The 24,681-nt window shown below is 46.7% G+C and overlaps 2 protein-coding genes across 2 annotated transcripts in view; one reads left to right on the top strand and one right to left on the bottom strand.

Moving 5' to 3' along the window:
* The window catches only part of KLHDC2 (kelch domain containing 2), a 34,411-nt gene extending 21,032 nt beyond the window's left edge, over nucleotides 1–13,379 (top strand). The window contains exons 5-13 of the mRNA XM_040411671.1: nucleotides 442–520; nucleotides 1,085–1,168; nucleotides 1,242–1,322; nucleotides 1,402–1,460; nucleotides 8,553–8,662; nucleotides 8,871–8,943; nucleotides 10,702–10,789; nucleotides 11,876–11,928; nucleotides 12,936–13,379. Coding sequence (XP_040267605.1) covers nucleotides 442–520; nucleotides 1,085–1,168; nucleotides 1,242–1,322; nucleotides 1,402–1,460; nucleotides 8,553–8,662; nucleotides 8,871–8,943; nucleotides 10,702–10,789; nucleotides 11,876–11,928; nucleotides 12,936–13,059 — 751 coding nt within the window. The 3' untranslated portion in view covers nucleotides 13,060–13,379. The remainder of the gene's footprint in view (nucleotides 1–441; nucleotides 521–1,084; nucleotides 1,169–1,241; nucleotides 1,323–1,401; nucleotides 1,461–8,552; nucleotides 8,663–8,870; nucleotides 8,944–10,701; nucleotides 10,790–11,875; nucleotides 11,929–12,935) is intronic.
* A 55-nt stretch (nucleotides 13,380–13,434) lies between these two features.
* LOC120981885 (nuclear export mediator factor NEMF-like) lies at nucleotides 13,435–24,400 on the bottom strand. Its single transcript, XM_040411665.1, has 8 exons — nucleotides 24,168–24,400; nucleotides 23,675–23,752; nucleotides 23,427–23,600; nucleotides 23,274–23,306; nucleotides 21,052–21,158; nucleotides 19,353–19,396; nucleotides 17,080–17,159; nucleotides 13,435–14,051 (listed from the first exon to the last, which is right to left on the bottom strand). Exons 1-8 carry the CDS (start codon nucleotides 24,303–24,305, stop codon nucleotides 13,974–13,976), a joined length of 732 nt encoding a protein of 243 aa, XP_040267599.1. The 5' UTR covers nucleotides 24,306–24,400; the 3' UTR covers nucleotides 13,435–13,973.
* Nucleotides 24,401–24,681: the final 281 nt, after the last annotated feature.

Below are 24,681 nucleotides of genomic sequence, written 5' to 3'. Positions count from 1 at the left end.
CCTGCGTCCCACCTCAGCAGCGATGGCGGCTGTGAGAGACCCTGCTTATGCCGTTCAACAACCCGACCACCTTCAAAAAGGGAGAGTTTTTTTGCCTTTGCCATCACAACGTGTGACTACCTGACAGAAGATGATTGCACAGATTTGGCCTTTTAAAGGCATGTGGTCCTAAACTTTGGATGAGCTGAAAAACAGCCTGTTTCAGTTTATTCGTTGTTTTCATTTAATTGAATGCTCAAAAAATGTTTTGTCTCCCTCCCATTTCTTCTTGTTGCATGTTGAAGCTCTACTTGGAGCCTTGTTAAGATCCAGCCATGCTAAATGGGATTTTTTGCAATTTTTCAAGTCGTCTGAAACTTGTGATCAGGACTGTATATATTGTATGTGGTACTAATGTCCCGAAAATGTCAGAGGGGTCACGTCTCCCCATTCGTCTTCCAGGCTTATCTTCTTTGGTGGATACGGCTATTATGAAGAAGAGGCTTTCCTGTCATTTGAGTTTGACGAATCCTCAATTGGAGTGAGTATATCCGAGCAGAATATCGATCACACTTCTATATGTGGCGTACGGTCAGACATGTACGCAGCGTTCTCCGTTAGGGCGAATTCACACACAACAGAATTTATAAATTGCAGCGTATTTTTCCTGTGCAGCTGCATCTTTAGCTCAGATTCACGCGTTCGTATTCCGGACGTAATGTCACTGCCCGACCGCGGGTGAGCTGACCTGAACTCACAGCATGATAGGGTTCTAGGATGCTGGGAGCTCGGGTCAGTTATACCTGAGGTCAGCCGGAATAATGCAGGCGTATAATGCGTCCAGAACACGGATGTGTGAATTCAGCATAAGGATCGGTGGGGGTCCCATCCCTGGACATCGCTGTGTACAGTGCGGCCTTGTGGTTCTGATAGGATTAGCGATCAGGATATGACGGTCCTCCGGTAAGGAGATGACCCCGGGTCCCTGCTGCGCACACCGGTGATTGGTTACTGGATGTGTCATATAGCAGGTTGGTAATGTGCATTTCTATCCTGAAGATGCCCTATGTACAAAAGAGTTCATCTCTGATTTGTGGATTTCCAGAATTTCGGTCTTCCAAGGGGTTGGAACAATCAGGTCCACGCTCTCCATCTCGACAGCCTCACCTGGCAACGCATTGTGACCACGGTAATATTTCTTCCTGTCCACAACCTGTGTGTGAACTGTGCAGAAACCGCACAATCTCCAATCTTCTCTGCAGGGTGAAAGCCCCTCTCCCCGGGCCGCTCACGCCTGCGCCACTGTTGAAAATCGAGGTTACGTGTTTGGCGGTAGATACAGGGTGAGTCCCGCGTTCTACAGCTGGTGCTTTTTGGCACATGGGCAGAGATTTCTGCAAACCATTTTGCTTTATGTTCTAGGACTTCAGAATGAACGACCTCTATTATCTGAATCTTGATACCTGGGTGTGGCAGGAAGTGTAAGTAATCCCCAAATGTTTTTAAAACTGTAGAGCGAACCTGTCGTCAGTAGTGGTAGCCATTGTGTACACCCTGCTGCAGTGAGGGCGTGTCGTGCCCACATGTGCCCTCTGCAGCCAATCTGTTGTTTGAGCTTGTGCAAGCGCTGCATTCTCTTCAGTGTTTACATGCGAGAAGTCACATTGTAGCAGCGGAGCAGTGTAACTACAACCGCCGTGTCCTCTTCACTTGATTGAGCTCACTGTATATGGGTTTATGTAGCCACCACTAGAGGGAGCCCACTGTATATGGATTTATATAGCCACCACTAGAGGGAGCCCACTGTATATAGGTTTATGTAACCATCACTAGAGGGAGCCCACTGTATATATGTATTTATATAGCCACCACTAGAGGGAGCCCACTGTATATGGGTTTATGTAGCCACCACTAGAGGGAGCCCACTGTATATGGGTTTACATAGCCATCCCTACAGGGAGCCCACTGTATATGGGTTTATGTAGCCACCACTAGAGGGATCCCACTGTATATGTATTTATGTAACCATCACTAGAGGGAGCCCACTGTATATGTATTTATGTAACCATCACTAGAGGGAGCCCACTGTATATATGTATTTATATAGCCACCACTAGAGGGAGCCCACTGTATATGTATTTATGTAACCATCACTAGAGGGAGCCCACTGTATATATGTATTTATATAGCCACCACTAGAGGGAGCCAACTGTATATGGGTTTATGTAGCCACCACTAGAGGGAGCCAACTGTATATATGGGTTTATGTAGCCACCACTAGAGGGAGCCCACTGTATATGGATTTATTTAACCACCACTAGAGGGAGCCCATTGTATATATGGGTTTATGTAGCCACCACTAGAGGGAGCCCACTGTATATGGATTTATATAGCCACCACTAGAGGGAGCCCACTGTATATGGGTTTATGTAGCCACCACTAGAGGGAGCCCACTGTATATGGATTTATATAGCCATCACTAGAGGGAGCCCACTGTATATATGTATTTATGTAACCATCACTAGAGGGAGCCCACTGTATATATGTATTTATATAGCCACCACTAGAGGGAGCCCACTGTATATGGGTTTATGTAGCCACCACTAGAGGGAGCCAACTGTATATATGGGTTTATGTAGCCACCACTAGAGGGAGCCCACTGTATATGGATTTATTTAACCACCACTAGAGGGAGCCCATTGTATATATGGGTTTATGTAGCCACCACTAGAGGGAGCCCACTGTATATGGATTTATATAGCCACCACTAGAGGGAGCCCACTGTATATATGTATTTATGTAACCATCACTAGAGGGAGCCCACTGTATATATGTATTTATATAGCCACCACTAGAGGGAGCCCACTGTATATGGGTTTATGTAGCCACTATTAGAGGGAGCCCACTGTATATATGTATTTATATAGCCACCACTAGAGGGAGCCCACTGTATATGGATTTATATAGCCACCACTAGAGGGAGCCCACTGTATATGGATTTATATAGCCACCACTAGAGGGAGCCCACTGTATATGGGTTTATGTAGCCACCACTAGAGGGAGCCCACTGTATATGGATTTATATAGCCACCACTAGAGGGAGCCCATTGTATATGGGTTTATATAGCCACCACTAGAGGGAGCCCACTGTATATGGATTTATGTAGCCACCACTAGAGGGAGCCCACTGTATATGGGTTTATGTAGCCACTATTAGAGGGAGCCCATTGTATATGGGTTTATATAGCCACCACTAGAGGGAGCCCACTGTATATGGGTTTATATAGCCACCACTAGAGGGAGCCCATTGTATATGGATTTATATAGCCACCACTAGAGGGAGCCCATTGTATATGGGTTTATATAGCCATCACTAGAGGGAGCCCACTGTATATATGTATTTATGTAGCCACCACTAGAGGGAGCCCACTGTATATGGGTTTATGTAGCCACCACTAGAGGGAGCCCACTGTATATGGATTTATATAGCCACCACTAGAGGGAGCCCATTGTATATGGGTTTATATAGCCATCACTAGAGGGAGCCCACTGTATATGGGTTTATGTAGCCACCACTAGAGGGAGCCCACTGTATATGGATTTATATAGCCACCACTAGAGGGAGCCCATTGTATATGGGTTTATATAGCCATCACTAGAGGGAGCCCACTGTATATATGTATTTATGTAGCCACCACTAGAGGGAGCCCACTGTATATGGGTTTATGTAGCCACCACTAGAGGGAGCCCACTGTATATGGATTTATATAGCCACCACTAGAGGGAGCCCATTGTATATGGGTTTATATAGCCATCACTAGAGGGAGCCCATTGTATATGGATTTATGTAGCCACCACTAGAGGGAGCCCATTGTATATGGGTTTATGTAGCCACCACTAGAGGGAGCCCATTGTATATGGGTTTATGTAGCCACCACTAGAGGGAGCCCACTGTATATGGGTTTATGTAGCCACCACTAGAGGGAGCCCACTGTATATGGATTTATATAGCCACCACTAGAGGGAGCCCACTGTATATGGGTTCATATAGCCACCACTAGAGGGAGCCCACTGTATATGGGTTTATGTAGCCACCACTAGAGGGAGCCCACTGTATATGGATTTATATAGCCACCACTAGAGGGAGCCCATTGTATATGGATTTATGTAGCCACCACTAGAGGGAGCCCATTGTATATGGGTTTATGTAGCCACCACTAGAGGGAGCCCATTGTATATGGGTTTATGTAGCCACCACTAGAGGGAGCCCACTGTATATGCGTTTATGTAGCCACTATTAGAGGGAGCCCACTGTATATGGGTTTATATAGCCATCACTAGAGGGAGCCCACTGTATATGGATTTATATAGCCATCACTAGAGGAAGCCCACTGTATATATGTATTTATGTAGCCACCACTAGAGGGAGCCCACTGTATATGGGTTTATGTAGCCACTATTAGAGGGAGCCCACTGTATATGGGTTTATGTAGCCACCACTAGAGGGAGCCCACTGTATATGGGTTTATGTAGCCACCACTAGAGGGAGCCCACTGTATATGGGTTTATGTAGCCACCACTAGAGGGAGCCCACTGTATATGGATTTATGTAGCCACCACTAGAGGGAGCCCACTGTATATGGATTTATATAGCCACCACTAGAGGGAGCCCACTGTATATGGGTTTATATAGCCACCACTAGAGGGAGCCCATTGTATATGGATTTATGTAGCCACCTCTAGAGGGAGCCCATTGTATATGGGTTTATGTAGCCACTATTAGAGGGAGCCCACTGTATATGGATTTATGTAGCCACCACTAGAGGGAGCCCACTGTATATGGGTTTATGTAGCCACCACTAGAGGGAGCCCACTGTATATGGGTTTATGTAGCCACCACTAGAGGGAGCCCATGGTATATGGGTTTATGTAGCCACTACTAGAGGGAGCCCATGGTATATGGGTTTATGTAGCCACTACTAGAGGGAGCCCACTGTATATGGGTTTATGTTGCCACCACTAGAGGGAGCCCACTGTATATGGGTTTATGTAGCCACCACTAGAGGGAGCCCACTGTATATGGGTTTATGTAGCCACCACTAGAGGGAGCCCACTGTATATGGGTTTATGTAGCCACCACTAGAGGGAGCCCACTGTATATGGGTTCATATAGCCACCACTAGAGGGAGCCCACTGTATATGGGTTTATGTAGCCACCACTAGAGGGAGCCCACTGTATATGGATTTATATAGCCACCACTAGAGGGAGCCCATTGTATATGGGTTTATATAGCCATCACTAGAGGGAGTCCACTGTATATATGTATTTATGTAGCCACCACTAGAGGGAGCCCACTGTATATGGGTTTATGTAGCCACCACTAGAGGGAGCCCACTGTATATGGGTTTATGTAGCCACCACTAGAGGGAGCCCATTGTATATGGGTTTATATAGCCATCACTAGAGGGAGCCCACTGTATATGGGTTTATGTAGCCACCACTAGAGGGAGCCCACTGTATATGGATTTATATAGCCACCACTAGAGGGAGCCCATTGTATATGGATTTATGTAGCCACCACTAGAGGGAGCCCATTGTATATGGGTTTATGTAGCCACCACTAGAGGGAGCCCATTGTATATGGGTTTATGTAGCCACCACTAGAGGGAGCCCACTGTATATGGGTTTATGTAGCCACTATTAGAGGGAGCCCACTGTATATGGATTTATATAGCCATCACTAGAGGGAGCCCACTGTATATGGGTTTATGTAGCCACTATTAGAGGGAGCCCACTGTATATGGGTTTATGTAGCCACCACTAGAGGGAGCCCACTGTATATGGGTTTATGTAGCCACCACTAGAGGGAGCCCACTGTATATGGATTTATATAGCCACCACTAGAGGGAGCCCCATTGTATATGGATTTATGTAGCCACCACTAGAGGGAGCCCACTGTATATGGATTTATGTAGCCACCACTAGAGGGAGCCCACTGTATATGGATTTATATAGCCACCACTAGAGGGAGCCCACTGTATATGGATTTATATAGCCACCACTAGAGGGAGCCCATTGTATATGGATTTATGTAGCCACCACTAGAGGGAGCCCACTGTATATGGATTTATATAGCCACCACTAGAGGGAGCCCACTGTATATGGGTTTATATAGCCACCACTAGAGGGAGCCCATTGTATATGGATTTATGTAGCCACCTCTAGAGGGAGCCCATTGTATATGGGTTTATGTAGCCACTATTAGAGGGAGCCCACTGTATATGGATTTATATAGCCACCACTAGAGGAAGCCCATTGTATATGGGTTTATATAGCCATCACTAGAGGGAGCCCACTGTATATGGGTTTATGTAGCCACCACTAGAGGGAGCCCACTGTATATGGATTTATATAGCCACCACTAGAGGGAGCCCACTGTATATGGATTTATGTAGCCACCTCTAGAGGGAGCCCATGGTATATGGGTTTATGTAGCCACTATTAGAGGGAGCCCACTGTATATGGATTTATGTAGCCACCACTAGAGGGAGCCCACTGTATATGGGTTTATGTAGCCACCACTAGAGGGAGCCCACTGTATATGGGTTTATGTAGCCACCACTAGAGGGAGCCCATGGTATATGGGTTTATGTAGCCACTACTAGAGGGAGCCCATGGTATATGGGTTTATGTAGCCACCACTAGAGGGAGCCCACTGTATATGGGTTTATGTAGCCACCACTAGAGGGAGCCCACTGTATATGGGTTTATGTAGCCACCACTAGAGGGAGCCCACTGTATATGGATTTATATAGCCACCTCTAGAGGGAGCCCATTGTATATGGATTTATATAGCCACCACTAGAGGGAGCCCATTGTATATGGGTTTATATAGCCATCACTAGAGGGAGCCCACTGTATATGGATTTATATAGCCACCACTAGAGGGAGCCCATTGTATATGGATTTATGTAGCCACCACTAGAGGGAGCCCATTGTATATGGGTTTATGTAGCCACCACTAGAGGGAGCCCATTGTATATGGGTTTATGTAGCCACCACTAGAGGGAGCCCACTGTATATGGGTTTATGTAGCCACTATTAGAGGGAGCCCACTGTATATGGATTTATATAGCCATCACTAGAGGGAGCCCACTGTATATGGGTTTATGTAGCCACTATTAGAGGGAGCCCACTGTATATGGGTTTATATAGCCACCACTAGAGGGAGCCCACTGTATATGGATTTATATAGCCACCACTAGAGGGAGCCCACTGTATATGGGTTTATGTAGCCACCACTAGAGGGAGCCCACTGTATATGGATTTATATAGCCACCACTAGAGGGAGCCCATTGTATATGGATTTATGTAGCCACCACTAGAGGGAGCCCACTGTATATGGATTTATGTAGCCACCACTAGAGGGAGCCCACTGTATATGGATTTATATAGCCACCACTAGAGGGAGCCCACTGTATATGGATTTATATAGCCACCACTAGAGGGAGCCCATTGTATATGGATTTATGTAGCCACCACTAGAGGGAGCCCACTGTATATGGATTTATATAGCCACCACTAGAGGGAGCCCACTGTATATGGGTTTATATAGCCACCACTAGAGGGAGCCCATTGTATATGGATTTATGTAGCCACCTCTAGAGGGAGCCCATTGTATATGGGTTTATGTAGCCACTATTAGAGGGAGCCCACTGTATATGGATTTATATAGCCACCACTAGAGGAAGCCCATTGTATATGGGTTTATATAGCCATCACTAGAGGGAGCCCACTGTATATGGGTTTATGTAGCCACCACTAGAGGGAGCCCACTGTATATGGATTTATATAGCCACCACTAGAGGGAGCCCACTGTATATGGATTTATGTAGCCACCTCTAGAGGGAGCCCATGGTATATGGGTTTATGTAGCCACTATTAGAGGGAGCCCACTGTATATGGATTTATGTAGCCACCACTAGAGGGAGCCCACTGTATATGGGTTTATGTAGCCACCACTAGAGGGAGCCCACTGTATATGGGTTTATGTAGCCACCACTAGAGGGAGCCCATGGTATATGGGTTTATGTAGCCACTACTAGAGGGAGCCCATGGTATATGGGTTTATGTAGCCACCACTAGAGGGAGCCCACTGTATATGGGTTTATGTAGCCACCACTAGAGGGAGCCCACTGTATATGGGTTTATGTAGCCACCACTAGAGGGAGCCCACTGTATATGGATTTATATAGCCACCTCTAGAGGGAGCCCATTGTATATGGATTTATATAGCCACCACTAGAGGGAGCCCATTGTATATGGGTTTATATAGCCATCACTAGAGGGAGCCCACTGTATATGGATTTATATAGCCACCACTAGAGGGAGCCCACTGTATATATTTACAGTTTATACAGCTGCCATTTAATTCATTTTTGTTCCAGTTTTGCACTTACTAAGGACTCTGTTGCATTGTGTTGACTTGCATTGTATGGGGCCCTGCTTATATAGGCGCCATGATGGCTGTGGCTCATGTTTTGCTCTCTATATCATCTTTCGTTATTTGCAGGATCCCGCGGGGTGTAATTCCGGTGGGCAGATCCTGGCATACGCTGACACTAGCCTCCCAGGACACCCTGTTCCTCTTTGGAGGATTTACCACCAACAAACAACCTCTTAGTAAGTCACTGATGGAGGGTACGCAGCCTTCTCCCCTCGTGTTTAACCCCTTAACGACCAGAGTGCTTCTGTCTTGCATGAGCTATTGAAATCATTTTTTTTTTGGGGGGGGGTTTGTATAGGTTTATATTTTTCTTCATTTTTAGCTTTATTTAGGGGTAATATGTACAAAAATTTTCTTGACTGTGATTGGCTGTTCTGTGCTCAGGTGACTCCTGGATGTACAGTATTAAAATGAACCGGTGGATTCCCTTCCAGAGCAGCCATGCTGGTAAACCAAGGTGAGAGGATGAGCGCAGCGTGCGACACCCGGTATTCACAGCTATAAGAAGGGGTTTGCTGTTTATGCAGAAATGATACTTGATTTCCAGAAGTATGTGGACTCCCCTTTAAAAAGCACCTGTCAGCAGCATAAACCCTAATAAACCACACACTGCCTGGAAGGGTTGATCCTGCTGATTAAAATGATACCGGCCTTGTGAAAATCGGCTGCGGCGTTCCCAAGACTTTATTTATGCAAATTAGGACTTTAGGCATCAAAGGGTGGGGCCAGCACTGTAAAGCAGATGGCACAGCAACTGAAGCCCTCATTTGTATAAAGAACTAGCAGAAGGACCTGGCTTCGCACGGGCGGGTATATTTCATCTATTTCATTTTATGTTTCCGTGTGTCGTAAAAAGATATGGGGGAAACTGTCTAACAGTGACCTCCACAGTGGCCGCCCCTTTAACATTGACCTCCACAGTGGCCGCCCCTTTCACACTGACCGCCCCTTTCACACTGACCGCCCCTTTAACAGTGACTTTCACACTGACCGCCCCTTTAATAACAGGGCCCGCCCCTCTAAGCAGTAGAGAAAAATGGCTGGGTTGTTATGGAAACCTGGAGTAAAACTGTGTTTATGGCAGTTGGAATTTGAAGAGAAAGGCTTGTATTGGCTAATGCAGGTCATTTGTTGGGAATATCTCAGGAACGGTATGCCGTAGAGAGCCGAGACCCGGTCTAAAACCTTCCTGGACACCTGATGTACCTGTGTGCCAAATTTGGTGAAGATCGGTCCAGTCGTTTGTCTGTCTGTTCTTTATGCGCGACCAGACAGAAACTCATTTTTATATATATAAGAGATAAAAGACTTTTGTTCTTGGGAATGCCGCAACCGATTTTCACATGCCAGTATCATTTTAATAAGCATGATCAACGCTAGTCTAGTTTAAAAGGGTTGATCCTACTGACAGATTTTTTTTTTTTTTTTTTTTTTTTTAAGGGGATGTCCAGCGGCAAAAATTTCTGAAGTGGCTCAAAGCTGGTTAATAAATAAATAAAATAAGTGATACTCCTGTGCTGACAACAGGTTCTTGCTGGGCTCTACCTCCTGGTTATGACACACAGGAAATGCCTGTCCAGCCAATCACTGGCCAGAGTGCCTGGATGGGCATTTCCTCTGTGTTGGGACAGGACCAGGAAATAGGGACCTGGAATCAGAACAAGAGACGGGCGTATTACTACTTTTTTTTTAATTTTTTAACCCACTCTGAACCCTTTATAATTTTTTCCCCAGCTGGACAAGCCCTTTAAATTTTGTTCAACCATTTTTTGCAGAGCAATTGCTGCCCATTACGATGTGATTTTGCGTGCACACCCCACTCGCTCTGTAAGCAGCGGCCGCACTGAGGCGGATACGCTGCTGAATATTTACCACAGAATTGCAGGCTGAAAAGCCGCAGCATTCCCAGTAGCCATCGGCAGCGTGCCAGTCTTTATGTGGTGGTGCAGAGGAGGAAACCTGTGGCAAATCTACAATGGATATTTTCCGCTGCAGATTACATCCCTTGTAGACGGTCATATACCGCCCGGGGTCTAGGTATATACAGCACTAATGAGCCCTTTTACACGGCCCGATGCACAGGCAGTTCCCAGTAATTGCCTGATGTGCGGCCGTGCCGTGTGAATGGGATTTCATAAGCTCCTGTTGGCTCCAGTGTAAAATGTTCATTGACGTTTGTTTTCCTCCATGATGACGTATAGTACGATGCTTGCAGGTTGTGGCATACGGCGTGCGCCAGTAAAGAGGGGGAAATAATTGTCTTCGGAGGATGTGCCAACAATCCACTTACCCATGACAAGGCGGTAAGTACAAGTTTTATTCCATATTTTATTCAGTCCTTTTTGGGCTCTTTAAAAGTAAAAAGAACGTGGGTTCTATAGTCCTCATTAAGATAATGTTTGTCTGATTGTCCCTTACAGGGGCTTTATAGAGGAGTCTGAGCGGCCGCTTTCCTATTCATTTTGTAGAACTTTCACACATCGAGCATTATAACCCGCTAATTGATTTGGTGACTTATATTAAAGGGGTTTCTTATAAATGTAAATCTAAGCTGATGGTTTATGACTGCATTTAAAGGGATCCTGCCACCACCTGTTCTGCCCCTAAACCGCCATCGCTGTTGTACCCGACAGTAATGCGTTTGTAAAGATGTTCTCGAAACAGCCCCACGCAGCAGAATGCTGACATTGAAGTTATAAAGTCGTGTGATGTATGTGAAGTGCCCATGAGGCATGTGGTAGAGGAAGCAGAGGTTACTTCCCTTCACTCCACTGCGCATGTGCTGGAGCTGTCTTGTAATGACTTATCGCAGCCTGTGTAACGTCAGTCAAGCCAGGAGGGATGCTGGATGGCCCCCGTGGCTCTGCACGAGACTGGGGCGGCCCCCGTGGCTCTGCACGAGACTGGGGCGGCCCCCGTGGCTCTGCACGAGACTGGGGCGGCCCCCGTGGCTCTGCACGAGACTGTTTTCACATTTTAATATTATTGTTTTCACATTTTAATATTATTGTTTTCACATTTTAATAAACCTGTTAGGCTCCATTCACACGTTCCGCAATTTTTTTCTATGGGGACGGAATGGATGTGTACAATACACAGTGTGCTATCCGCATTTGCGGAGCGCGGCCCCGATCTTTGGGTCCGCAGCTCCGCAAAAAGATAGAGCATGTCCTATTCTTATCCACAGACAAGAATAGGCATTTCTATAGGGGTGCTAGGCGGGTGTGTTGTGGGTCCACAACATACCACGGACGTGTGAATGGAGCCTTACTGTCTGGTGACACCATAAGGGAGGTTTTGGGACAGAAAATGTGGTTCCCGGCTCCCCCTCTGGAAAGCATCAGTGGAGTAACGTATCCTCCGTAATCGGCGGTTTCTTTTTTTTACAGGCTCACAGTAATGCCACTCTAGTGTTCCCGGTGCAGCCAAGGTCACTACTGAGGTAAGTCGCTACACAGAAATGTACGGGGACATTTGTAAGGTCTTGTAAGCAGTAACCCGACCAATGTCCCTTTTCTTCCTTCTACTATATACATTAAGGATAAATCCAGACATCACAGGAAAAAACAAACAAAAAAATAAATAAATGATTTTGCAAAGTGAACGCACCCAAAAACCCAGCACTGCAAGGCACCAGTGCCAACCACTTCTAGTTCCCATCTGATTGTGGGTCTATTGCAGTGCTTCTCAATTATTTTCTGTCATGCCCCCCCTAGGAAGAAGAAAACATTTCGTGCGACTGTAAATAGTATCATTTGTCTTTAAAATTGTTATAAGTACACCTCTGCTTAACACTGTATCCTTAACGTATGAGAATAAAAAAAATAAAGAAATGTGGATTGGACACACACTTATGGGGTGGGGGGGTCTGTGGATGGCATATATATAACAGTGCCATCCACAGACCCCCACCCCTAAAACTGTGCCATCCACAGATTCCGTGTGCCCGCCGCTTAAAGTTTTTAAAACATGCCCCCCTCACTTCTTAATAGTACCGTATATCCGAATTTCTTCTGTATAATGCCGGCAGGCAGGCAGGCCGGCGCGTCCCTCAGTGACGTCACTTGTCTGCTTCATTCATAAAGCAGGCGGTGCAGGCACGTGACATCACTGAGGGACGCGCCGGCCTGCCTGCCGGCATTATACAGAAGAAATTCGCACACCCCAAAGGCCGGCCCTGAATGAGTCCCCCTTTACGGAGCCTGGCGCCCCCCACTATTTGAGAAGCACTGGTCTATTGTATGGTACATTGTGTGTGTGATATACCTGCGATCAGATAGGAACGGACTATCAGTCCGGGAGATGCGGCCTGTGTTTCCCGGACCAAGCTAGGCCATATGAATCAGCCCCAAACGCCGCTGGTTTTCTGCCGGCAGACGCAGTGTTTGTGCAGTGAGGATAGACCCTAGGGGAGTAATCCATGAATCTCATATGCATTTCCTTTCCTAGACTTACCCTGGAGACGGTGGTTGCCTTCAGAGAGCTCCTGTCCGGCTCCTTGGATTCTCTCCCCCAGCACTTGCTCCGCTACGTGCGGCGGAGGCTCGCCAGTGTTAACACATGCGGGTCATGACGCGTACGAGCAGCAGAGGTTTGTTAACACGTGGGTCATGAGGCACAGACCCTGCCGGGTGCACAGAGGTCGCCTCGGTCTCTGTGGTTTCGTTTCTTTCCTGTTCAGTGTAAATATGTTTCATAGATGTGGATACTGAGGGCCGTTTCTGTTCTTGTACTGGGAGCTAATGTTTTTGCTCCAGTCCCTGCACTTTTCGGGGGGGGGGGGCTTCCACCCCTGGCTCCTATTGTAGCGCACAATTTATCCCCCTTTAAATTTTGGACATAAATCACATTGAGCCAATGTTCAACCAAAATAAAAAAAGCAGTGAACTAAAATATGTCTCTTTATTCCAAAAATCTCCCAAAATTAAAACCAGTGAAACTTGACATTATAATTACATTCATCATGGCATATCATTGAGAATGAAGGCTTTGTGGGGGTGCGCCGGCGGGGCACACACGTACATAGGGTGTAATAGGATTAGAACTTGCTTCAAATAGCGTCAGATCAACAGCTGTTGGGGGTTGGAGTAGTTGATGTAGGGGACTGAGCCGTCTCTGCCTCCCACCCCAAGAGCTGTTGTGGCGCAGTATAGTAACTACTACAAGCAGGTTACAATTAGTATAAGCTCTCAAAGGGCTCGTCCAGGAGTAAAATAAAACCAGCGCCACACCTGTTCACAGATTGGTATTGCAGCTCAAACTGTTTGCTTCTGTACAGCTCGGCTGTAATATCAGATACATCCTGAGGAGATGGGGGGCGCTGTTGTAGCCTGGCCACGTTTCTAGGATTTTCTATTAAATCAACCATTTGCAGCATCGTGATAATGTAGCCGACAATCTCTGAACTTTTCCTCCCCACCCAAGATATTTTGGCGCGGATCTTGCGTCGCCCCATATTTACATATGCGAAGTCTGACGAGGACAAGGTTATTTCTTCTTTGCACTCAGTAGATTCGGTGCAGACACTTTCACTTTTCCCGGCATGTTTCTCGATAGGTCGGTGTCCTGTTAGAGACCAGAGGGTGTTATAAGGCTACTTATCATACAGGTCTAGATATTTGAGAAGCTCCATGAGGTAAGTACTTTTCTGGTGCGGTGGGGGGGGTCTACATGCTATTATCAGCAGTCCCACAGAAATTAATGCATGCCCTGTGCGCTCTGCACCTATCAGACATTGGGGGGATATCCTAGCGATATGTCCACAAGATCAGACAGCCCTTTTTAAAAGGGGTTTTCTGGGATTTTGATACGGATGATCTCTTCTCAGGACCCCTGCACTAGCACCCCTGTGAGCGCCGTACATTGTATAGCGGCTGTGCTTGGTATCGCACTCGGCCCCTTAGAAGTGAATGAGGCTAAGCACAGCCGCTATACAATGTAAGGCGCCGCTGCCTTCTCAAGCAGCTGAGCGGCGGGGTTCCCGGGTGTCGGACTCCCACCAATCAGATACTGATGACCTGTCCTGAGGATAGGTCGTCCATATAAAAAACCTGGAAAGAAACGATGTAGCAGATTGATTAAAATGTGCAGAAATGATTGTAAAGTTGGTCTAGATCAGGGGTGCACAACCTGCGGCCCGGGGGCCACATGCGGCCCTCAATATCATTCTGTGCGGCCCTCAACCATCTGGTGACAGACATGTATGTCTATGTCTTGTGGCTGCTCACATGCATTTTTCATGTATTCTCCCATTAGATGGGAGTCCTGGATGTGTAACCAGACATTTATGGTTTACACTGTATGTACAGTATATCAGTTGGTAATTCCCCTTTAACTTTTATTTTCAGCCCTTGGGATTCCTTCAGTGTGACAATGTGGCCCCCAACCAGAAAAGGTTGTGCACCCCTGGTCTAGATGATGAGGCCCCTGCCGCCCTGTGCTGGCTCCATAGGTCCTGGGCCGTCTTCACTGCACTTCTGGTCCTCATACGTAAACGTCCTCATTGGACAGGGTCACATGTGCTGCGATGCCAGTGATCCCCACAGGAAGTTTACATGAGGGGACTGGAAGTCCAGTGAAGGCAGCTGGGACCCCCGAAGCTGGAACAGAGCGACAGGAAATAAAAAAATCATGCATAATCCCGTTTTAAAAGTTTTTTTCCCCGCAGCCTGCCTCCGCTATTGAATGATTCATACATACCTGCTCTCCACTGCTCCGATCCTGTGTGTCCATAGTCCTCCCGGCCTTGGTCACCTGCTTCTGCTTTAGCCAATGACTGGCTTCCGCGCTGACATGTTGCTTGTGAACACATCACTGCTGAAGCCAGTCATTGGTTGCAGCAGAGCAGGTGACCTTGCCAGATGGGAAGAAGACGGACACACAGGACTGGAGAGCAGGGATGTATAAATCGTTCGATAGAAGCAAGCTGCGGGCATCACTGAGAAGTTAGTTATTCCTGGAAACCACCTTTAAAGGGATTGGCTCATTTTAGCACTAGGATATGCCACCAATGTCTGATAGGTGCAGGTCCCACACCTATGTCTATATAAGGGCCCCAAAGCAAAGGCGAGCACAATGCACATGCGCAGCCGCCCCTAATTTACCTCTGTGCCAGCACTCCCATAGAAGTGAATGGAAGGGTGGTCACACTTGCGCAGTGATCTTTCCTTTGGGGGCCCCTTTCTAGAGACAGATGCGGACCTATCGGCCATTGGTGGCATATCCTAGCGATATGCCAACCTTGTAAGTCCTACCCACCTACAAGGCTGTGGCCAAGAGAGAGTTGTTGTCTGTAGGGATAGTATATGTCGGCACACCTTTTTCAACTGTATGGGAAAGAGCAGCAGACTGAACTCTCCTATACAGAGGGACACCGAAAACAATAACTCCCATCGCTCAGCAGGTTTACAGTGCGACCCTATGGCCCAGACATGCCTATACTGTGGCACTGGTCAGAGCCTATACCACCGACTAAAGGCTGAGATGCAATATGTACTGAGCCTAACATTTGGTTCAGCTGAAACTGCCAGTTAAAGGGGTTCTAAAACTACGGTATTACACATGGATTTCCGTGCAGAAAATCTGCAACATGATGCAGTGCCAGCTAAGTGACCTCATCCACACCGTGCGGCAACTGGCCGGCAGCGCAGATTTCACACTTTGCAATGTAAAGAGAGATCAAGGAAATTCCAGGTCAAATGGATTCCACACGGATTTTACACAGCGTGTGGATGAGCCCTTCATCAGGATTTACACCTCAAAACTTATGCAGGACAGTGCATGTTTCACAATGAGGAGCTTGTAGATTCGGAGTAAATCAGCAGAAAGCAGGCAAAGAGGATTGCTGTAGGGGATGAAGCCACCGTCGAGTCCGGGTGGACGGTCCTCCTGCAGGCCGGGTACATGATCACATTCCACCTCTAGTGGCATCTTGCACAAGCGCAGTGAAGAGGGGTGCACTGGAGGTGGCCTATGATGAAGTACGCAGACTGCAAGCCGTGAATCCAGGCAGGGTGACTCCTTACAAGCATCAGAATAGAGCAAACCTCACATCTTGCTGAATCACCTAGAATTTACATGATGGGCAAGTTTGGGGCCTAAATCCTGATGAGTGTTTTCCTTTTTAAAGGGGGTTTCTCAGGGTGTCCACCTAAAAAGCCTCGTTCATCTAACCCGTGGCGAGAGGACACTTCGAGCAGTACTTGCCCTTCCGTCTCTCTGCGGCCTCTTCCTCTGATGTCACAACCAGATGAGCACATCTGGCCGTGACATCAGAGGAAGGGCCCATCGCCAGTCACGTGATCTCTGCCAGGACGGTGGAGCGACAGAAGGGTCTGCTCCAATGGTCTTCTCTCCAGAGTTGGCTGAAAGGGTTACAGGCCTCATCCACTTTGATGCAACTGCAAAGTGCAATGGAAAATCCGCACTCCGTGGAAATTAAAATGGCGCTTCAGTGAATATTTAACCTTCTTTGCTGAGATAATATCCACTACCACAATATTCCTGTCTGATCCCAAATACATCCATATCCTGCTCAGACACTGACCGCTCCCTGCGAATTATTACATCTGGACACCACGTTACAGGCTCGTACCTTCACACTGCGCAGTAAGTCCTTCTCTCTGCCGCTCGCGTCCTTGGAATGCATGAAACTGTTCAGGGCCGTTTTAGCAGCTAGAAAAACAAATCATTTTTTACATCTCAATGTTTTGAGAACAATGATTTCTCTATAGTCTTATGTGGCCGTGTATATTTAGTGGCACAATTATATGGTACATATAAGAACGTTAGACCTTTTTGTAATGTTCCTTGGGGAGGGGGTTGCAGTTCATTTTGCAGCAGAAGCAGATATTATCAGTATCTTTGCACAACACAATCCCTTTAAGTGGCTGGGATCAGAGCTAGCACAATCTAGGCCCTTGAAGTAGGGTGTCAGCCATATGTTACAGATGACAGCTCCCGCGCCCAGACTGTTCCTTGTGCTTTACGTTCACAGCAATTCATGTAGAGAACCATCCACCAGTGCTGTAAACAAGCAGCGCAGGGTGTCAAGGGGTTAAAAAAAGGGACTAGCAAAACATAAGATGGGACCCACCCCAAAAAAAATTAGCAATTTCCTAATACAGTTGCAAGAAAAAGTATGTGAACCCTTTGGAATGATATGGATTTCTGCACAAATTGGTCATAAAATGTGATCTGATCTTCATCTAAGTCACAACAATAGACAATCACAGTCGGCCTGAACTAATAACACACAAAGAGTTAAATGTTACCATGTGTTTATTGAACACACCATGTAAACATTCACAGTGCAGGTGGAAAAAGTATGTGAACCCCTAGACTAATGACATCTCCAAGAGCTAATTGGAGTGAGGTGTCAGCCAACTGGAGTCCAATCAATGAGATGAGATTGGAGGTGTTGGTTACAGCAGTCCTGCCCTATAGAAAACACACACCAGTTCTGGGTTTGCTTTTCACAAGAAGCATTGCCTGATGTGAATGATGCCTCGCACAAAAGAGCTCTCAGAAGACCTACGATTAAGAATTGTTGACTTGCATAAAGCTGGAAAGGGTTATAAAAGTATCTCCAAAAGCCTTGCTGTTCATCAGTCCACGGTAAGACAAATTGTCTATACATGGAGAAAGTTCAGCACTGCTGCTACTCTCCCTAGGAGTGGCCGTCCTGTAAAGATGACTGCAAGAGCACAGTGCAGACTGCTTAATGAGGTGAAGAAGAATCCTAGAGTGTCAGCTAAAGACTTACAGAAGTCTCTGGCATATGCTAACATCCCTGTTAGCGAATCTACGATACGTAAAACACTAAACAATAATGGATTTCATGGGAGGACACCACAGAGGAAGCCACTGCTGTCCAAATAAAACATTGCTTCCCGTTTACAGTTTGCACAAGAGGACCTGGATGATCCACAGCAGTACTGGCAAAATATTCTGTGGACAGATGAAACCAAAGTTGAGTTGTTTGGAAGAAACACACAACACTATGTGTGGAGAAAAAGAGGCACAGCACAGCACACCAACCTCAAAACCTCATCCCAACTGTGAGGTATGGTGGGGGGGGCATCATGGTTTGGGGCTGCTTTGCTGCGTCAGGGCCTGGACGGATTGCTATCATCGAAGGAAAAATGAATTCCCAAGTTTATCAAGACATTTTGCAGGAGAACTTGAGGCCATCTGTCCACCAGCTGAAGCTCAACAGAAGATGGGTGTTGCAACAGGACAACGACCCAAAGCATAGAAGTAAATCAACAACAGAATGGCTTAAACAGAAGAAAATCCGCCTTCTGGAGTGGCCCAGTCAGAGTCCTGACCTCAACCCGATGGAGATGCTGTGACATGACCTCAAGAAAGCGATTCACACCAGACATCCCAAGAATATTGCTGAACTGAAACAGTTCTGTAAAGAGGAATGGTGAAGAATTACTCCTGACCGTTGTGCGCGTCTGATCTGCAACTACAGGAAACGTTTGGGTGAAGTTATTGCTGCCAAAAGGAGGTTCAACCAGTTATTAAATCCAAGGGTTCACATACTTTTTCCACCTGCACTGTGAATGTTTACATGGTGTGCTCAATAACAACATGGTAACATTTAACTCTTTGTGTGTTATTCGTTTAAGCAGACTGTGATTGTCTATTGTTGGGATTTAGATGAAGATCAGATCACATTTTATGACCAATTTGTGCAGAAATCCATATAATTCCAAAGGGTTCACATACTTTTTCTTGCAACTGTGTATAACAATATAAAGAGCGTGTTCTGGTAAAAACGGGGGAGTGCAGACTCCCAGTTTAACGTTAATCTTGCTTCCGTTTGATAGAAATTAGAGATTTTTATTTATTTTTTCTTACCTTTTCCTTTCTTTTGGGTTCCTGGAGTCAATTTAACCTTGTACCTGAAAACATAAAATACAAGGAAGCTGAGAGACGGTTCACACTGTAAAGGGGCAAACACGCTAAAGCTGGCCGCACACAGAACGGCGGGAGGCCAGACAACCGTCTAATGTGGATGCCGTTCGAATGTCCCAACAGCAGAGGGAAAGAAGAATCAGCCGTTCACGTATCACCTAGCGCCAGGATAAGGGTTAAATATCGGAACGTAAACTGCATGCCGTGTTTCTTGCCTACACATCAGTGTGACTGCAACGCACTTGCTATTGCGTTATTTTATGGTGCAGACAAATTGCAGATATTTTTTGGTCTCTCAACCAAAGTTACCAAGAAGCCCTAGCCATAAAGGGTAAGTCCCACAAAGACAGCTCGCGGCCCCTCCCCCACGGACCACGCTGAGGCCCTAGTGTGAATGGAGCAACACTCCTAACATGCACGCTGCTGGAGATCTCAGCTCTTGTACTCGTCTGTCTTCGGTGGTCCCATAGAGCGGCAACACATGTATGACCGTTGCTTCATTCACTTGGGAACCCCGGTCTCGATATTAGTGGGGTGGTCCCACAGTTCACACCCCTATAGATCAGATACTTATCACCTGTCCTGTGGGAGAACCCATTTGAAGGGGTTGTCCAGGATCAATCCAAGCAATCAATATCTTATTGGGAGGGGTCTGACACTCAGCACCCCGACTGATCAGCTGTTTTGGGGGTACATCCTGTCCAGCTCTGTCCATTGTGTAGTGAACGGGGCTGGTAACTACAATGGGAGCAGCACTGCGGTAACGTCTACTACACGATGGATGGAGCAGTGCAGTCCCTGCATCGGAGATACAGCAAAACGGCTGCTCGGCAGGGGCCCTGGACCCCACTGCTCCGATATCCTGATAATAGGCAAATCCTGGATGATCCTTTCAAAGGGCTTCTGTCACCCCCCAAACAGCAATTTTCAGTTTTGGACTTAATATAATTGCTAGTGTACGCAGAGTCCATATTTACCCCTCTTACCTCTGGCTGGGCTGTAATTTCAGTAAAAATCATACTTTTGTGATATGCAAATTACTTCACTACCAGCAAGTTGGGCGGTTACTTGCTGGGAGCCGCCGCATCTTCGGTCCGAAAAAAAAAACCCTCCTCCACTTAATTGACAGGGCCAGCGAGCGCTCATCCTCCAACTGGCCCTGCCTGCAGCTCAAATCCTGCGCCTGCGCGGTACCGGTCCTCATTCGGCGCGGGCGCTCAGAGAAGGACGCTCACTTGGCTGCTTCTTCCTCAGTGCGCCTGCGCCGATGACGTCAGCCCTACACCCGGAAGAGAAGACGCCGGCATCGCTGGTAAGGAGGGGGAGAGTCCGGTGACGTCGCTGGTAAGTATTTGCCTAATAAGCATGCAGCCACTACAACCACCAACGACATGGGGTGCCATTTGAAAAAAAGGATATTTAGAAACACTATACCACCAACGCTTATAAATAATATACCCATAAATAATACAAATTCAAAGTAACTTCACGATTTACACAGAACTAGATGGAAAAGCAGGTGGCGGAGTCAAGGAATTTCACAGCAAGAACGATCCGTCACCTCTATTCAGGAAGCGATATACGCAGAATGGACTACGCCCAGGGGCTGAACCTCCGTTCCATATTACATCATAAACCTTACTTATAGCTGGTCATGGCGGTGTACGGGGCACAGACGGGCACAGAGAAGAGCAGGACGTCCTCTGGATCGGGCTGCCCGGTCAGGGAATCCAGTAGATTTTCTGCTTCCTACAATCGAGATTCATATTTAGTGTAACTGTAGTGGAGCTCTAAATTCTATCAGTAATTACTAAATGTGTAAGCGGCTGGGGGACGCAAGGCAAGCAAGCATTTTGTGCAGCTTAAAGGGGTAGTGCAGTGCCATATTGATGACCGATCCTCAGAGCAGCGGGGGTCCGACTCCCGTTGAGCAGCCGCTTGAAGAGAGAGCAGAACGCGTGCTTCAGTGCGATTACAACTGTCTGTGCCATTCACTTAGTTATAATTATACTGCGCCGACCGTTCAAGCGAGATGACGCTCTCGCACAAGCGCTGCTCTCTCTCCAGACAGCTGACTGCAGAGGGCGATCTGATATTGATGACCTATCCTGAGGATAGATCATCAATGTCTTTGTATTTGCACAACCCCTTTAATTCTGCCAGGTCCTGCTGTGCAAGTGCCCAGGAGGCGGAGCTTCACTTTGCCTTCTGCATTGATCTGCCTTACAGCTCCGAGTGAGAACTGTAGCCTCTAACCAGGAGGCCACTACAGCTGTCAATCAGATCACAGGGGAGGGGCTAGGTAGCAGCTCATCGCAGAGAGCACTTAGTGAAGCTCCGCCTCCTGGGCACTTAGTGAAGCTCCGCCTCCTGGGCACTTAGTGAAACTGAACCCGTCAGAAAAAAAGCTTCATATTCGAATGCAAAATAAAAGCTCCAAAAAAGGCATGTTCCTCCTGCTCTCCCCAGCCCTTAGTGCTGTCAGAAATGTAGCATAGCCAGAACTGCTGACAGACTCACTTTGAAGGGGTAAAAAAAATATATATATATGCAAGTCACAATAGAATAGTAATAAATATATGGAGGATGCTGATGTTGTATTGAGTTTTGTATATATACAGTACAGACCAAAAGTTTGGACACACCTTCTCATTCAAAGAGTTTTCTTTATTTTCATGACTATGAAGGCATCAAAACTATGAATTAACACATGTGGAATTATATACATAACAAACAAGTGTGAAACAACTGAAAATATGTCATATTCTAGGTTCTTCAAAGTAGCCACCTTTTGCTTTGATTACTGCTTTGCACACTCTTGGCATTCTCTTGATGAGCTTCAAGAGGTAGTCCCCTGAAATGGTCTTCACTTCACAGGTGTGCCCTGTCAGGTTTAATAAGTGGGATTTCTTGCCTTATAAATGGGGTTGGGACCATCAGTGGCGTTGAGGAGAAGTCAGGTGGATACACAGCTGATAGTCCTACTGAATAGACGGTTAGAATTTGTATTATGGCAAGAAAAAAGCAGTAAAGAAAAACGAGTGGCCATCATTACTTTAAGAAATTAAGGTCAGTCAGTCAGCCGAAAAATTGGGAAAACTTTGAAAGTAAGGGCTATTTGACCATGAAGGAGAGTGATGGGGTGCTGCGCCAGATGACCTGGCCTCCACAGTCACCGGACCTGAACCCAATCGAGATGGTTTGGGGGTGAGCTGGACCGCAGAGTGAAGGCAAAAGGGCCAACAAGTGCTAAGCATCTCTGGGAACTCCTTCAAGACTGTTGGAAGACCATTTCAGGGGACTACCTCTTGGAGCTCATCAAGAGAATGCCAAGAGTGTGCAAAGCAGTAATCAAAGCAAAAGGTGGCTACTTTGAAGAACCTAGAATATGACATATTTTCAGTTGTTTCACACTTGTTTGTTATGTATATAATTCCACGTGTGTTAATTCATAGTTTTGATGCCTTCATAGTCATGAAAATAAAGAAAACTCTTTGAATGAGAAGCCGTGTCCAAACTTTTGGTCTGTACTGTATATATATCTCAGATATGCTCCTGTTTTACTTCCTGTATCAATGTGGGACTACAGCTCCCAGCAGGCTCCTCTCTTCCCTTCCTGGGACCTAACCATGTGAATGGAAGGGGCTGGCACTAGAAGTCTGCTCTAGGACAAGCCTCGTCTCCCACCTTCCATTGGTGTCGGGATGTCAGCAATCACATCACCACCCCCAGGTGGCCATGAGCCGACGTGAACGGGAGGGGGAGACAGCCGCCAGTTACATGACAAGATATTAATACGTCACAGCATAGGAAGAATCTACAGAGCTTCCTGTACCGCATGACGGAGTTCAGTGCAACAGATACCTCTGATCCTGGAGCATCTGGGTCTGCATCGTCCTGGAAATAAAAATGATAGAATATATTGGACCGGACGATTCTACACTGTTACATCGAGGAATTGTCAGTTAAGCAATTCCCTCGGTGCACAAAGCAGTAAATACGTCCCCCAGTCGGCACCTTGTCATCCTGCTGCTCTTCCAAGGTCAAGTCTTGTACGTCTTGTGTTATGAAGATCTCAGCAGGTCCCGTCCCCCCTTTCTTCCCCTTCTGCGGCTGTTTCTTTGCAGGTTCCTCCTTTGTTTTTCCTTTCTTTCCTTTCTTGCTCTTCTCTTCCTTGTTGGACCCTGCAGACTACAAAGCAGCGATGCTGGGACGCCCATCACAAAGACGACGCATCAAACCATGTCACCCAGGCGGCTTCTTACCCCCAGCAACTGCATTATGAGTTCTCGATCTTCCTCATCCTGGTCCTTGTACTTTTCCTTCATCTTCTTCATTTTACTCTGGAGGTATAAGGAATGGAGAGAAGGGTAGAAATAGACTCCTGTGCGGCGGCGTCATCCACAGCAACTCTGAGCAAAGCAAATGATATCAAATATCTGAGGGGTCCGTGAGGGCAGAAGCGCCCTGTAGATCCCCCGATTACCCTGGACCAGCACATTTTCAGCTCCGCACTGAGCAAAGAGGTATATAAAGGAGGCTTGACTGAAAACAACAGTTTCTGGTGTGTTCGCCAATGCAGTATTTTTGTAAAATAACTGCAAAATTGTGTGACAGAACTGAACATTGCAACATCTCCGCCCGCTTGTTCATTTCCATTACCGGGCTGCACCTCACATGCACAGCACACACGAGCCCCTCTCTTGTGCTGCGAAAAAACAAGCCAGACTTTTATCATTGCTCAGGGGTCACAGATACCTTCTGTCCTCTTTTTACAGGCTGCTGTGCGGCGGCGCCCCCTTGTGGACAGCTCTGTGGTACGGACGCCTCGGCTTTCTCTGCATTTTCCACTGGCTTGACTTCTTCAGAATCATCGGGCTTCTTCTTCTTCTTCATTTCACTAAAAGACGAAGAAAGAAAATAAATGAATGAATATAAAACCAGTTTCCGAGGCCTCGAATTTAGCTTCTAATTTACATTGCCACATCGATCATGGCCGTCGTGTAACCCCGATCCTGCTCCTTGCTTGGAGTCCGTCTCCCTTTATGTTCAAACAGATTACAGTTCATGGTGTATGGATTTCTCCGCAGATCTGTTTTCTGCCTTCAGAAACTTACAGGGCATCTGTCAGCAGATGTTTGTACCCATGACCATCGCTGACCCAAGTTTTCATATATGCAAATTAACCTCTAGGAGCAACGGGGGCGTTGCCATTACTCAGAGTCTCTGCTCTCTCTGCAACTGCCGCACCCTCTGATCTTTGATGGACAGG

This window comes from Bufo bufo, chromosome 11 (assembly GCF_905171765.1).
Source record: "Bufo bufo chromosome 11, aBufBuf1.1, whole genome shotgun sequence".
In the NCBI taxonomy this organism is placed as follows: domain Eukaryota; kingdom Metazoa; phylum Chordata; class Amphibia; order Anura; family Bufonidae; genus Bufo; species Bufo bufo.
The sequence above is the reverse complement of the archived record's forward strand: the minus strand, read 5'-3'. Positions and strand labels throughout refer to the sequence as shown.

Coding starts and splice junctions, on each gene's coding strand:
- LOC120981885 (XM_040411665.1), bottom strand. CDS start 24,305: ATGAAGAAGAAGAAGAAGCCCGATGATTCTGAAGAAGTCAAGCCAGTG. Junction 23,307..23,426: donor AAGAGCAGCAGGATGACAAG/GTGCCGACTGGG, acceptor TTTTATTTCCAG/GACGATGCAGACCCAGATGC. Junction 17,160..19,352: donor AACCCAAAAGAAAGGAAAAG/GTAAGAAAAAAT, acceptor TTGTTTTTCTAG/CTGCTAAAACGGCCCTGAAC.